General features: G+C 51.1%; 1 protein-coding gene and 1 non-coding gene across 5 annotated transcripts in view; one reads left to right on the top strand and one right to left on the bottom strand.

Moving 5' to 3' along the window:
• NWD1 (NACHT and WD repeat domain containing 1) overlaps positions 1–16,292 on the bottom strand; it is a 70,967-nt gene that overhangs the window by 37,447 nt on the left and 17,228 nt on the right. For all 4 annotated transcript variants that reach the window (XM_032591547.1, XM_032591538.1, XM_032591546.1 and 1 more), the window contains 4 exons: positions 12,591–13,863; positions 3,173–3,376; positions 1,383–1,542; positions 646–763 (listed from right to left, as the gene is read on the bottom strand). In XM_032591547.1, coding sequence (XP_032447438.1) covers positions 646–763; positions 1,383–1,542; positions 3,173–3,376; positions 12,591–13,863 — 1,755 coding nt within the window. The remainder of the gene's footprint in view (positions 1–645; positions 764–1,382; positions 1,543–3,172; positions 3,377–12,590; positions 13,864–16,292) is intronic.
• On the top strand, positions 6,388–6,478 carry TRNAN-AUU. Its single transcript is given in 2 exon segments — positions 6,388–6,424; positions 6,443–6,478. It is a non-coding gene; the product is annotated as a tRNA-Asn (tRNA).

Raw genomic sequence — 16,292 nt, 5'->3', positions numbered from 1 at the left:
CATGTTTCCTTCTAGTTCATACTTGGAGGCTGGTTCTCACCTCTCCATTTCTCTGGGGGTTCACGGCCTTGACACCGCTGAGGTTTGGGGCCGCGTCATTCTCTGCGGTGGGGCCGTGCACTGTGCGGGGCCGACCAGCACCCCTGGCCTCCACCCACCGGACGCCATAGCACCTCCCCGGGGGTGATCGTCAAAAACACGAACGTTGCCAAAAGTCTCCTGGGTGCAGAATCACCCCTGGTTGAGACTCACGGCGATGAACAGAAGGATAGATAGAGAGACAAATAGGAAGGTGGGTGGGTAGAGGGGTGATAGGCGGCTAAATACAAAGATTATCATATCATATCTGTCATATGATATGATAGACAGACGGACAGACAGGGTCTCATTCTAAGGCCACATTTCTCACGTCTGCCCTATCAGCTGGGACTAGATGCCAGTAGCACTCCCTTCCCTGAGCTGTGACAACCAAAACGTCCCCGGACATTGCCACGTGTCCCCTGCTGGTGGTGGGGGGGAGGGGGCACAGAATGACCCCTCGTGAGAACCACTGTCTTAAGCGGAGTCGAGGATTCTGACGTATGCGGGAGCACAGCGGAAGGTTGGGACCCACTGAGTCCCCTCCGAAACGGGTGCGACCCTCACCCAGAACCTCCTGCTTCAGCGTTTCAAGGCGGCCTGAGTGGACCAGGTGATGAGGCATCTCCTTCAGCTTCCGCACATTTGCGACCGTGTCTGAGAACCACAGGGGCTGAGGGGCCACCTGCAGAGGAGGAGGGGGCTACAACCAGGCTGCTATGACCCAAGCTCATTCGTTCGCTCCACAAACGTGGGCCAAGCCACGCACAGGTGACACTGGAGGGGACGGGGACACAATTCCAGACAGAGATGTCCCACACCCACCACAGGCAGGGCCAGGGCAGAGGGAGGAACTCGGGGCTCAGGGAATCCAAGGGACATCGGAGCTGGGCCTCAGAGGTTAAGTAGGAGTCTGTGTGGTGAACCATATCAGAAAACGACGGTGTTCCAGGGCAAGGGAATGGCATGTGCAAAGACCCAGAGGTGGGAGATGCCAGGAGTTCAGGGCCTTTCTCATATGCTCCTGAATATTGTGATTCTTCCCCCCCCACCCCCGCTCTGGAATGTTGGGGCATGGAATGGGGGGCATATTCCTCATCTGCTGTCCCCCCCAGTCATGCTCAGAGGCTGAGGGGACATCCCACCTTCTGTGGGGGAGGGAAAGGAAGGAGGTCAGGATGGCATTCTGGGTGGAAAAGAAGGAAGGAAGGAGCGGGTGGTCCTCGCCAGGCAGCCTTGACCTTGCCTGCACAGCAGGGTGGAGACTGCAGGTAGAGAGCAGGGACCCCAGGCAGACACCTCACCATGCGGTCCAGGTTCAGGGGCTTCCCCACGAGCGGCAGGGTGACGAGCTTCTTGGTGCCCTGGCTCCAGGCCCCTGAGAAGAAGTCAGCCAAGACCCCGTGCCTCTTGGCTCTCTCGACCCCGGACAGGTAGCGTTCTTGGACCACCTCGGCCAGCTGCCTGCAGAGAGGGGACACGGGCTCTTGGGCCTGGGCGATTGGTGAGCTCAGAGGGGGGCCACCCGCCTTCCAGGAGGCTGTTCCCAAATGCGGGTCCCTCCCGAGCCCCTGCCAGATGCTCAGCCTCCGCTGACCACCCGTCCTATTGGTTACCTAACATCTATCTATAAGTTGGCCCATCTTTCTTCTTTCCCCTTTAATAAAGTTACTTGGAAAAGGAACATTTGGGTTTCTCAATAAGTTAAACATAAAACAAGGTACTGTCTGACCCAGCAACTCCACTCCCAGGTATAGACCAAGAGAATTAAAAAATAGGTGTTCAGGGGCGCCCGCGTGGCTCAGTCGGTTAGGTGTCGGGCTCTTGATCTCAGCTCAGGTCTTGATCTCAGGGTCACGAGTTCAAGCCCTGAGCTGGGCCCCACGCCTGGTGTGGAGCCTACTTAAAAACAAAACGAAGATGGGGCGCCTGGGTGGCGCAGTCGGTTAAGCGTCCGACTTCAGTCAGATCACGATCTCGCGGTCCGTGAGTTCGAGCCCCGCGTCAGGCTCTGGGCTGATGGCTCAGAGCCTGGAGCCTGTTTCTGATTCTGTGTCTCCCTCTCTCTCTCTGCCCCTCCCCCGTTCATGCTCTGTCTCTCTCTGTCCCAAAAATAAATAAAAACGTTGAAAAAAAATTAAAAAACAACAACAACAACAACAAAAACGAAGCAAAAGCAGGTATTCAAACAAACACTTGTGCACACATGTTCACGGCAGCACTGATCACAGTCCCAAGAAACAACCCAAGTGTCCATCAGTGGACGCACAGATAAACAAAATATGGTCCATCCATGCAACGGGTTATTTCTCAGCCGTGAAAAGGAATGAAACCCCGATTCACACTACAACACGGATGAGCCTGCGAACCTTTATGCTGAGGAAAGAAGCCAGACACAAAAGGCTGGGCCTCAGAGGTTAAGTAGGAGTCTGTGTGGTGAACCGAATCAGAAAACGACGGTATTCCAGGGCAAGGGAATGGCATGTGCAAAGGCCCGGTGGCGAGAGAGGCTAGGAGTTCAGGGCCGTTCTCATATGCTCCTGAATATTGTGTTCTTTTTTCCCCCCACTCTGAAATGTTGGGGGTGGGGGGGCATATTCCTCATCTGCTGTTCCCCCCCACCCCCAGTCATGCTCAGAGGCTGAGGGGACATCCCGCCTTCTGTATACATGTTGTCTGATCCCACGTATATGAAATGTCCAGATCAGGCAAATCCATGGAGACAGAAAGCAGATTAGCAGGTTCTAGGAGCTGGGGGAGTAGGGAGTGACTGCTGATGGGAACGAGGTGTCCTTTGGGGGGGCGGATGGAATTGTTCTGGAACTGTTTAGAGAGGCTGGTTACCCAACATTGTGGATGCACTAAATGTTACTGAATTTGTACCGTTGAAAATGGTGAATTTTGTGTTATGTGACCCAATCCTCAGTTTCAAAAACAACTTAGTTGTGTCCGAGTCGGTGATGTGGAAACCCTTGAATGCTGCGCTGGTTCGCTGGGACCGGGGTTAGAAGAAGGATCTGGAACAAGGAGGCGCCCGAGGCACGAGTCCTCGCTCTCAGGCACCCAGAGAGCGCTACCGCCACGCTGGACCCACCTGTGGGCAATGGCCAGGAGCGTGAAGCCGTCCACGGGCCGCCGGGCCAAGCAGTGGCCCAGATCCCGGCGAAGCCTCACCCAGAGCAGCGGTGGAAAACGCAGCAGCTCCTTGCTGGGCGGGGTCCAGTCCCGGTAGACCACCTGCAGGACCTCGTCATCCAAGGACAGGACGTCCTTCAGCTCTGCCTCTGAGAGCCCATGCCTGCGGGGAGGAGGGACGGGCACCGGAACACGCTGTCTCCTGTGGCTGGGGGACACAGCAGCCCAGAGAGGGAGAGAGACGTGGCCAGCTGTCTGCACAACATCCTGCCCACCCCCAAAAGGTTCGCTCTGAGGGACGGCATTTGGATGGTGCCTAGCAGGTACGGGTGCCCGGGTACAGCCGTGCCCATCGCAGAAGACCTTCCTGACCTTTCCTTCTGCACACACACCTAACAGAGCCACGGACCAGGCTCTCCCCAGCCTCAGATGAGTCAGGCAGCATAGGGAGGGAGACAGCAGGTGATTTAGAAGGGCAACGCAGGCACCAAATGTGCCCACGCCAGCCTTGCCTGTGTTTCCTGGCCCGAGAAAGGACAGAGCGAGAGGAAGGAAGCGGCCCTAAAGGGGGTGGGTGATGAAGTTTTGGTGCTGGACCCGAAGGACTTCCCGACGCCTGAGAGCATCAGGCCGGAAGAGCTGGAGACTGGCCTGCATGTTTCTTCTGGGAGGGCAACAGGGTTCCCCTTAGAGCAAGGGAAAGAGGCAGGCTGGCTTCTGGGTGCACCTTGTGGGGTACACACACCTCGTGTGTGAGTGCGGGTTTAGTTCTCTGATGTGGATCGGAAGTCTTCCTGGCTCTCTCTTTTTTTTTTTTTTTTTTTTTTAATTTTTGTAATGTTTATTTTTATTTTTGAGAGAGAGAGACAGACAGAGCACGAGTGGGAGAGGGACAGAGAGAGAGAGAGACAGAGACAGAGACAGAATCGGAAGCAGGCTCCAGGCTCTGAGCCGTCAGCACAGAGCCCGACGCGGGGCTCGAACTCATGAACCGTGAGATCATCACCTGAGCCGAAGTCGCATGCTCAACCGACTGAGCCCCCCAGGCGCCCAGAAGCCTTCCTTTCGATCAGAACACCTGCCACATTCTTCATATGCATAGACACCTGCTCACGTAGCGTTCTCTAGTATACGACAAGGTGAGGCATCCCCTGGGCTCTCTTCTGCGAGCACAATCATCTTTGACTATCACAGCTGTAATGTCCCTGGGGCTCGACTCCACACTCCCCCTGCAGGTGAAGCCATGCCACCCCCCCCCCCAACTGCTTTCTTCTCTTGACAGCTTTCTCCAAACCAGAATTCCTGGGAGCCACACCCGGGGGGGGGGGAGGGGCCATCCGCTTGATAGCACCCCTCCTGTGGCTCTTCCCGAAAACCCCCTCCTTCAGGGTAGAAGCTTCTTTCCCATTCTTTGACACACCCTCAGTACAAATCAAGCTTGGGTCCCCTCCTTTCAGGCTCGAGTTGGATGGCTCGTCTTCTCATTCCCAGAGCCAGGTGGGAAATAACAGGAAAAGAGCACAGAGAGGTTGGGTAACACCGATTGCCAGGAAGAGAATAGCCCAACCCATGTCGCATGAAATAGAGCAGTAAGTGGGGTCTGGGAGCAGGCGGGTCCCTCTGAGAAGGCGCCACTGGAGCTGGGGTCGGGTGGCAGGGAAGGGGCCGGCGTGAGATCTGGGGCAGGGGTGGGTGGAAGGCAGCCAGATCCAGCAGGCCTTGGCAAGGAGTTTGGATACTTTCCTCAAAGCCAGAGGAAGTCCTTGGAAGAGTTACTTGGGGCAGAAACGGAATCAGATTTATGGTTTTCAAATCTCACTCCAGACAGGTGTTCAAACCACAACTTGCACACGCTTGTTCAGATCAGCCGGGTTCACGACAGCCAGAAGGCGGAAACGGTCCAGATATCCTTGAACGGACGAGCGGATGAACAAAATGTGGTTGCTGTGGATGGGGGATGTGTCTCTAGGGCAAATCCATACGTTGAGGTCCTAATCCCCCAAGGTGACGGTATTAGGGAGCAGGGCATTTGGGAGGTGATTGGGTCATGAACGTGGAACCCCATGAACGGGGTTAATGCTCCCGAGAGCTCCCTTATCCCTTGCCATGTGAGGACACAGCCAGAAGATGAACCAGGGAGAGAGCTCTCCGCAGACACCGTATCTGCCGGCACCTTAACCTTGGACTCTCCAGCCTCCAGAACTGTAAGAAATAAATTTAGAAGCCCCTCCCAACTCTAGGGGCGCCTGGGTGGCTCAGTCAGTTGAGCGGTTGACCCTTGACTTCTTTGGTTTTTAGAGGATCTTGAGGTTTGTGGGCTCGAGCCCCGCATCGGGCTCTGTGCAGATAGCGTGGAGCCTGCTTGGGATTCTCTCTCCTCCCCCTCCTCAAAAATAAATAAATAAACATTAAAAAAGCAGCCTCCCATTCTATGGTATTTTTTGTTACAGCAACCCTGAGACAGGGTTGTATCCACACAATAGAATATTCTTCGGCCACGTGAAGAAACAGAGCCCTGCACGTGCTACAGCACAGATGAACTTTGGAAACAGAACCCTAAGGGAAAGAAATCGGTCACAAAAAACCACCTATCTTATGATTGCATTTCCTTGAAACGTCTAGAACAGGACCCAGAAAGCCACGGGTAGAGTAATGGATGCCAGGCGCTGTACAGAGGAGGCGTGGGGAAGGCACCGTGTTTCTTGGCCTCACACTGCTGACATTTGGGGTCGGATCGCTCTCTGTCGTGAGTACTGCTCTGTGTGCCGTGGGACATTTAGCAGCATCCCTGGTCTCCACCCATTAGAAGCCAGTAGCATGACAGAGACAGAGGAAGATGGGTAGATGGAGGAGATTGGTTTTTAAGTTTGTTTATTTTGAGAGAGAGAGAGAGAGAGAGAGAACAAGTGGGGGAGGGGCAGAAAGAGGGAGAGCGAGAATCCCAAGCAGGCTCCGCAGAGCTTGACGAGGGGCTCCAACTCACAAACCTCGAGATCATGACCTGAGCCCAAACCAACGAAATCAAGAGTCAGATGCTTAGCTGACTGAGCCACTCAGGTGCTCTGAGAGGAGTTTATATATATGTACATACATATATATAGAAAAAGAGAACGAGAGATGATAGATAGATAGATAGATAGATAGATAGGAAGATAGATAGGTGGCTGGAGGGGAGCCTGGGTGGCTCAGTCGGTTGAGCATCTGACTATTGATTTCAGCTTAGGTCGTGATCTTGTGGTCGTGGGATCGAGTCCCACGTTGGGCTATGGGTTGACAGCGTGAAGCCTGCATGGGATTCTCTCTCTCACTCTCCCTCTACCCCTCTCCTGCTCTCTCGCTCTTTCTCCCTCTCAAAAAAAAAAAAATTAAAAAAAAGAGAGACCGATGGAAACAGACAGCATACAGGGTCTCTCTCATGCTAAGGCAGGGTTTCTCGCCCCGTCACTGCCGACACCGGGGGCTCCATCATCGTCTGCGGTGGGGACCGTCCTTGTGCACTGCAGAGTGCTGAGTGGCATCCCTGGTCTCCACTCACTCGATGCCAGTAGCTCCCCCCGCCAAGTTATGACAACCAGAAATGTCCCTGCACATGGGCCAGTGAACCCTGGGGGCAGAATCTCCCCAGAATCTCCACTGGTCTAGAAGGACTCAGCTCTGCTCTAAGGGCCAGGCTCTCAACCATCACAGCACACTGGCCTGTTTTCATGCAGTGAGAGGTCCCGAAATCACAGCCCCGGCAGGCACCCTCCCTCCATAAACCTCCTGCCCCTGGGACGGCAGGTCCTACACCCCACGGGGCTTTGTTAATTAGGCCAGACGTGGGGCCAAGCAGGCCGATTATTTCTGTCTCCCCAGATTTTGGAATCAGGACTCCAGAAGGAGCCAGTATGATGCTGCCAGTTCTCTAAGATGGGAGCTAATGATGCCAATGGAAGCTTGAGGCAAGCGAAAGTTCTGGGGTGGGGGCGGGGTGGGGGGGAGAAGGACAAAGGAAGAGTCCAGAACAGAAGCCAATGGGCAGAGAAGACCCAGAGGTCCGTTCTGTCTCTCATGGCTTTCTGTTCCCATGACAACCCACCTCCTCCGTGTAGACTGCTGTGTCAGGTTGGCCTGGTGGCCCACCACTTATTTCTGGAACATTCCCCAGTCTGTCTTTGTATTCTTATAGAAGCAGGCCCAGCCTCCACTCTGCCGGGGGCGGGGGGGAGCGTGGCAAGCACCAGTCACAAAATCTGGGGTGTGACATGAAAGCTGGGATTTGCCCCACTGGAGTTGGAAATTGGGTGGCCCTGGATTCCCTGAGCTCTTCCCGTGGCCTTATAAAGCCCTATTTCTTACACACTAGCAAGAGTGGGATTCTGTGCCTGGAAAAGAAACAAACAGACCCTCACTGGTCTGATCACTGCCATCTTGACTGATTTGGGGCAAAGGGCAAACAAAGGTCTAGAAGAAAAAATCGCCCAGGAAACTGAAGAGGGGAGACCTCTCTGTCCGGCACCTCTGACGGTGGGCTTGAGTGTTTCCGACGGCCGTTTGCACCAAGGCAAAGCTTTCCGCTTGTGTGTCTGCCAGCTGGCCTCTGTTCTACTCTCCTGGGGGCTGGAGTCTGGCTGCTGGGTGCGTGTGACAGACATACTCCTCTGTCCTGCTCTTGACCATCATGACATCACAGCGCGCAGCCCTGAGACTTTCCGCCTTTAAGCATTCCGTCCTTGAAACTCTACAAACACACTGAATTGGATTTTCCTATTTGCTTTCTTGTGGATTCCCATGCCACAAACTTGGGATTAAGGGTAGATGCATGCTGGTAGTCAATCCCTCAGAGCATTTGGCTGTAAAAAGGTCTTTCGGAGATCTCCCCGTGTATTGCTTATTAAATACAGAGAGGAGCTTGCAAATTTACAATGGGAAAGATAATCCGTGCCCAAGAAGGGCTGAGTATCTCTCAGGTTGAACCTGAATGTAATCACGAGGAAACATCAGACCAAGCCCGGTGGAGGAACACGCTACAAACTGCCCCGGCTCTGGACCAGCAGCTTCAGCGTCGCCAGAGGGAGAAACACAGGATTCCAGGCCCCACCCCAGACCTGCTGAATCAAATTCTTTCTGCGAAAACAAGGACCGAGGTGCCTATCCCCCGTTGAGGGTGGAGGAGCGCTGATCTACAAAACAACTGACCTGGACTCTTCAAAAGGACAAAGACTGATGGTGGAATGTTCCAGATTAAAGGAGACCAAAGAATCTTGACGACTAAGTGCGACACAGGATCCTGGTTGGGATCCTGGATTGGGGACAAGGTGGGGGGGGGGGAGCTATAGAGGACATTTTTTAGACAGTTGGCAAATTTTCATTATAAACTGTATATTAAATAATATAATTGCATCTATGATACACTTCCTGAATCTTATAATTGTCCTGTGGTGACGTGGGGTTCTGGCTGTCCTTGTTCTTAAGAAATACATGAAATATTTAAGGGTAAAGGGATATTATGCCTGTAATGAATTCTCAAATGGCTCAGGGAAAAAACTCTGTGTGTGTGTGGGTGTATATGTGTGTAGATAGATAGATACAGAGATAGATAGATACTGAGTTAGATACTGAGATAGATAGGTAGATATAATAGATAGATAGAGAGATAGACACATGGATAGATAGATAGATAGATAGATAGACAGACACACGAGGGATGGATAGATAGATAGATACACGGAGGGATAGATAGATAGATAGGTAGATGATAGATGTACGGATAGATAGATAGATGCATAGATAGATAGATAGATAGATGCATGGATGGATAGATAGATAGATAGATAGATAGACAGACAGACACATGGATGGATAGATAGACACATGGACGGATGGATAGATAGACGCATGGATAGATAGATAGATAGATGATAGATGCCTGGATGGATGGATAGATAGATAGATAGATAGACACACAGATGGATGGATAGATAGATAGATAGATAGATAGATGCATGGATAGATAGGTAGGTAGATAGATAGATAGATGACACATGGACGGATAGATAGATAGATGCATGGATGGATGGATAGATAGATAGATAGACAGATAGACACACAGACAGATAGATAGATAGACACATGGATGGATAGATAGACACATGGACGGATAGATAGATGATAGATAGATAGATACACGGACGGATAGATAGATGATAGATAGAGAGATAGATAGACACATGGACGGATAGATAGATGAGAGATAGACGCATGGATGGATAGATAGATAGATAGATAGATAGATGCATTGCATGGATAGATAGATACATGGATGGATAGACAGACAGACACACAGACAGATAGACACATGGATGGATAGATAGACAGACACATGGAGGGATAGATAGGTGATAGATAGATAGATAGATAGATAGATACATGGACGGATAGATAGACGCATGGACGGATAGATAGATAGATAGATAGATAGATGCATTGCATAGATAGATAGATACATGGATGGATGGATAGATGATAGATAGATAGATAGATAGATAGATAGATAGATAGATAGACAGACACATGGACAGATGGATAGATAGATAGACGCTTGGATAGATAGATAGATAGATGGTAGATGCCTGGATAGATGGATAGATAGATAGACACACAGATGGATAGATAGATAGATAGATAGATAGATGCATGGATAGATAGGTAGATAGATAGATAGATAGATAGATAGATAGATAGATAGACAGACACACAGACAGATAGATAGACACATGGATGGATAGATAGACAGACACATGGACGGATAGATAGATGATAGATAGATAGATAGATAGATAGATACATGGACGGATAGATAGATGCATGGATGGATAGATAGATGATAGATAGATAGATAGACACATGGACAGATAGATGATAGATAGATAGACGCATGGACGGATGGATGGATAGATAGATAGATGCATTGCATGGATAGATAGATACATGGATGGATAGACACATGGACGGATAGATAGATAGATAGATAGATACATGGATAGATAGATAGACGCATGGATGGATAGATGATAGATACATAGACACATGGACGGATAGATAGATGATAGATAGAACGCATGGATGGATGGATGGATGGATGGATAGATAGATAGGTAGATAGATAGATAGATAGATAGATAGATAGATAGATAGATGCATTGCATGGATAGATACATGGATGGATGGATAGATAGATAGGTAGGTAGATAGATAGATAGATAGATAGATAGATAGATAGACAGACACATGGACAGATAGATAGACACATGGACGGATGGATAGATAGACACATGGATAGATAGATAGATAGATAGATAGATAGATAGATAGATGCATGGATAGCTAGCTAGCTAGCTAGATAGATAGACAGACAGACACATGGACGGATAGATAGATAGATGATAGATAGACACATGGACGGATAGATAGATGATAGATAGACGCATGGACGGATGGATGGATAGATAGATAGATGCATTGCATGGATAGATAGATACATGATGGATAGATAGACACATGGACGGATAGATAGATGATAGATATATAGATAGATACATGGATGGATAGATAGACGCATGGATGGATAGATGATAGATAGATAGACACATGGACGGATAGATAGATAGATAGATGATAGATAGAACGCATGGATGGATGGATAGATAGATAGATAGATAGATAGATGCATTGCATGGATAGATACATGGATGGATGGATAGATAGATAGACACATGGACAGATAGATAGACACATGGACAGATGGATAGATAGACACATGGATGGATGGATAGATAGATAGATAGATAGATAGATGCATGGATAGATAGGTAGGTAGGTAGATAGATAGATAGATAGATAGACACATGGACGGATAGATAGATAGATAGATAGATAGACGCATGGACGGATAGATGATAGATAGATAGATAGATAGATAGACACACGGACAGATAGATAGACACATGGACAGATAGACACATGGACGGATAAATAGATGATAGATAGATAGACACATGGACGGATAGATAGACACATGGACAGATAGATAGATAGATGATAGATAGTAAGCTAGAGGAAGAGAGGAAGGGAGACAGGGAGAGAGAAAGCTGATGTGGCAAATCTGTGATTCTGGGGGAAGGGCATACAGCAGTAGTTCTCAACTAGGGCCTATTCTGCCTGCAGGGGACTCTTGGCAATACTCTGAGACATTTTTGGTTGTCACAGCTGGGGGGCACTACTAGTATCCAAGGTCAAGGCCAGGAATGCTGCGCAGCTTCCTATGGTGTATAGGATGGCCCCCACATACCGATGATGCAGCCCCAAATATCAGCAGTGCCAAGACTGAGAAACCCTGATGTGTGGGCATTTTTTGCACTGTTTTGTACTACGGGAATTCCTCTACTAGTCTATAATTTCAACGTATTTCAAAGTAAAAACTGTACAAAAGAAATACCATAGGCAGATCCATGGAGACAGGAAACAGGTAGGTAGCTGCCAGGGGCTGGGGCTGGGGAGTGACTGCTAATGGGGGTGGGGTTTCCCTTTGGGGTGGTGGGAATGTTCTGGAGATGGATAGTGGTTGCACCACACTGTGAATGTCCTAAATGCCACTGAACTCTTGTACGCGTTACAAGAGTGAACTTCAGGGGCCCCTCAGTGGCTCCATCGGTTGAGTGTCCGACTCTTGGTTTCGGCTCAAGTCATGATCTCACAGTTGGTGAGTTCAGCCCCACATTGGGGTCTATGCTGGCAGCACAGAGCCTGCTTGGGATTCTCTCTTTCCCTCTTTCTCTCTGCCCCTCCCTCCCTCCCTCACTCGTGTGTATGCGTATGCGCGCTCTCTCTCTCTCTCTCAAAATAAATAAACTAAAAAAACCCCCAAAAACCTGTGAACATTTTAATACATGAATTGCGCTGGGTTGAATAGTGTCCCCAAGTTCACGCCCACCTAGAGCCCGTGAACGGGACCTTATTTGAAAACAGTCTGTAGAGAAGTAATGAACATACAGTGCGGTCATACGAGGTCAGAGTGGGCCCTGAGCCTGTGAGTGGTGTCCTTACAGGAAGAGGAAAAGTCACACAGAAAGACACCCAGGGAGGAGGCCCCGAGAAGGCGGAGGCAGAGGTTGGCACGATGCGTCTACAGGCCACGGGTTGCTGGCAACACCAGGAACTAAGAGGAGAGCCCAGAACGGATTCTCCCCTGGCGCTCTCAGAGGGAGCGCGGCCCTTGACGCCTGGACTTCACACTCTGGCCTCCGGAACTGTGAGGGAGCAAATCTCTGCTCTAAGCCATCAGAAGCCATGCCTTCTGTGTCAATAACTAAACAAAGGCGTAAACAACAGAGACTTACCGGGAAGACGCGATGTAGCCCAGCACGTGGGCCACCAGGACCTGCCCGTGTGTCTGCTCCAGGCGGGCACACAGGTGGTGCATGGCTTCCTTGGCCGTGGAGGCCAGGGGGGCAGGTATGGTGAAGGAGGCCCATTTCCGGGCCTCCTCGAAGGCCAGCCTCAGCCGCCCTGGGTGCCCGCACTCTGGGAGGCTGGCCCAGAGCAGTTCCCTCTGCCCTGGGCTCAGCGTCCTCCTCGAGGCGGCCAGCAGGAGCTGGATCATCTCTTGCCCTTGGTTTCCGGAGAGGGGTTTCACCTCCCAGTAGGCCTCCGGGTCCGTCAGCGTCTGTCGCACGGTGTCTAGAATCCCCTGGCGCCCTGAGCAGGCTGAGAGGATAAGGTGGATCCTCGGGGGGCATTTGGGAGGCAGCCAGGGGACCCTCCGGGCGCGGCGGATGGAATCCACATCGTCCATGGAATCCAACAGGATCACAAGGGACTCGAAGTTGCGGCAGGAGACGGTGTGGAGGAGGGTGTGGAAAAACTGCACCACCCTGGCGTGGGCCTCCAGGACCTGGGCAGGGGGCAGGGGCAACCCGTAGGCCAGGCACACCTGGGCGCAGATGCTCTGGAGCAGGCCTCGGGCGTCGGAGCTCATCTGTGACGCTCCCAGAAGCCGCAGGACGGTCACCGTCTTGCGGCCAAGCAGGCCTGGCATTTGTTCCGCCAGTTTGCACATCAGAGCTGTCTTTCCGATGCCTGGGGGTCCAAAGAGCACCAGGGGAGAGTGGGGGTGGCTGTCGCTCTGCTGGAGCCGCTGCCCCAGCTGGGCCAGGAGCTCCTGGCGCCCACAGAAAGTCCGATTGGCCTCGGCACTCAGCCCCAGGTGGTGGCGGATCTCCTGGTAGAGCCACGCCAACTCCTGCCTGCCCGCCTCCAGCTCCCGGAGGTGCTCCAGGACCTGGTGGCTAGCCCTGGCCACAAACTGCTCCCCCAGCTCCTTCAGGTACCGAGCATGAGCCTTGTTTTTAGGGTTCACCAGGTCTCGGCTCCACGGCAGGTGGTGAGCCCTGAGAACTCCCGGCTGCACGTCGGCAATGCGTCCTTTGAGGCCACGGAGAAGGTTCTGGGCGTCTGTGTCCAGGCAGCCATCTGGGAGCCGGTCCACCATCTTGAGGGCGCAGTCTTCCAGGATGTGTTTGTTGAGGTCTTGGATCTCTCTCAAGAAGATGGTTGCCCCCCGGTCTCCATCCGTCAAGCTCAACAGGCCCCGGTCTATCTCCCACTCGATGACTGAAAAGGTGGGGGAGATGGGAAGAGAGCATGGTCATCATTGTGTGATCAGCTGGCCTGAGTGGAGACACTTGAGAGACATATTCAGGGGGTACGGATATTGATTCTCACGCTTAACGTGTGCCGGAGTCACCTGGCGTAACCATAGATAATATGGTTACTAATGCCCTCAAATGTGTTCCAATAAAACTTTATTTACAAAAACAAGCAGTGGGCCAAATTTGGCCAGAGGACTATAGTTTGCCAAAGTCTCCCGGGGGCTCAAAAAACCCATACGGCTGGGGTCTGCCTCCAGAAGTTCTGATTCAGCAGGTTCAGGTGGGGCCCATGAGCTCACATTTCCAAAAAGCTCCCAGGTGATGCTAAGACTGCTGGTCCGGGGCTCGCACCAAGAATAGTGCTGATTTAGTCATTATTTTTGTTGTTGTTTATTTATTTTTGAGAGAGAGAGAGAGGGCATGAGCAGGGGAGGGGCAGAGAGAGGGAGACACAGAATCGGAAGCAGGCTCCAGGCTCCGAGCTGTCAGCACAGAGCCCGGTGTGGGGCTCAAACTCACAAACCGTGAGATCGTGACCTGAGCTGAAGTCAGACACTTAACCGACTGAGCCACTCAGGTGCCCCTGATTTAGTCATTATTAATCAAAGAAACCTTGGTGTAGGCAGCACAGAGATCGTACGTGACAAGTGGTCCGACTATAAAACAATACCATCAAACTCAAAAAGTTAAATATGGGGTTTCTGTAGGAATCCCACTCCTACGTAGAGACCCAAAAGAGCTGAAAACACAGACAAACAGGCACATGCACACCCATGCTCCCAGCAATATTATTCACAGTGGCCAAAAGGTGGAAACCACCCAAGGGCCCGTCAAATTGATGAATGGATAAACAGAGCGTGATCCATCCATACAATTGACTCTTACTCAGCCATGGAAAGGAATGAACCACTGATTCGAATGAACCTTGAAAACATCGTGTTGAGCGACAGAAGCCAGACGCAAAAGGCCACCTGTTGTGTAATCCCATTTATATGACACATCCAGAACAGACAAATCCCGGAGACAGAAGGCAGACTGGTAGTTGCCGGGGGGCTGGGGGAAGGGGATAGCGAGTGATCGTTAATGAATACGGAGTTTCTTTGGGGGTGATGGAAATGTTCTGGAACTAGACAGAGGTAGTGCTTGCACAATATTATGAAGGCACTGAATTGTTCACTTTAAAATGGTTAATTTCGTGCTACGTGACTTTCACATCAATCAAAAGAATCCAATGTTGTTAGTTGTGGGTGCCTCCATCACACATTCATTCAACAAACATTTAGGGAGCTCCCACTTGTGTCAGCCTCTACTGTCCATGCCGGGGCATCTCGCAGTGAGGAAAATGCATAAAGGTCTCCGTTGCCTTTGTGGAGTGGTATTCCAATCTTAGTGAAAAAATGGACACATAACGGATAGACTGACAAATGAGAATATCTGTCTATCCTGGGCCGAGAGGGGCAGGCAGGGCATTTGAGGCTTCAGATAGCTGCTGCAAAGCCACGGAGGCCAGGGAGAAAGTTTTTCATGAGCCGGGAGGCTGAGAGCAAAGGTCAGCATGCTTTCCCGTAAAGGGTCAGAGAGTAAATATTTTAGGCTTCACAGGTCGGATGGCCTCTGCTGCGACGATTCAACTCTGCTGTTGTAATGTGAAAACAGCCATGATGACATGCAGAAACTAAGTTGAGTGTGTTCCAATAAAACTTTATTTACAAAAACAAGTGGGCGGGCCAAATTTTGCCTCTGGGCCATGGTTTGCCGACCCCGGTACCAGAGCTCGCAGCAGCTGCCCCAGGACCCGTATTTTCCAGAGCCAAGAGCAGACACTGATTTCTCCTTGGAGGCCCTTGTTTTGAAACTGCACTCAGACCCGAGGAGTTATTTTTTAAGCCGCCTTGGGCTCAGCAGAGGCTCCCAGGTCTCTGCAGCTGAGTGAGTCAGGCCCTTGGAGACAGGACGCAGTCTCAGAGCCAGAGAGACAAGAGCCACTCAAAAGTCCTCCTTGGAGGGACACCACTCCCCTCTCCCCTCAGCCCTGTGAATGGAGGTCAGGGGCAAAGGCAACTACCAGTCCGGAAATGGGATCCTTCTGGGACACATTTCAGCAGGAGTCAATCCCAGACCGTCTGCTCTGCCACCTGTGGGCTGTGTGACCTTGGTCAACTCACGGCACCTCTCCTGTAACATGGATGCACTAGCTTACCCTTGATGAGGCTGTTGTCAGGAATTTCTATGAAATAATTGGAAACGGAGCACCTTACGCTAAAGCAACAAAGCCAATCTCAACAGGCTGTGGACTGTGTGATCCCATTCTCTAACACCGATGAAGTGACCAATTATAGAGACAGAGATGGATTAGAGGTTGCCAGGGGCTGGGGGTTGAGGGGAGGGGCG

The sequence above is a fragment of the Lynx canadensis genome, chromosome A2 (assembly GCF_007474595.2).
Source record: "Lynx canadensis isolate LIC74 chromosome A2, mLynCan4.pri.v2, whole genome shotgun sequence".
NCBI lineage: Eukaryota > Metazoa > Chordata > Mammalia > Carnivora > Felidae > Lynx > Lynx canadensis.
This window is presented reverse-complemented; position numbering and strand designations above follow the sequence as displayed.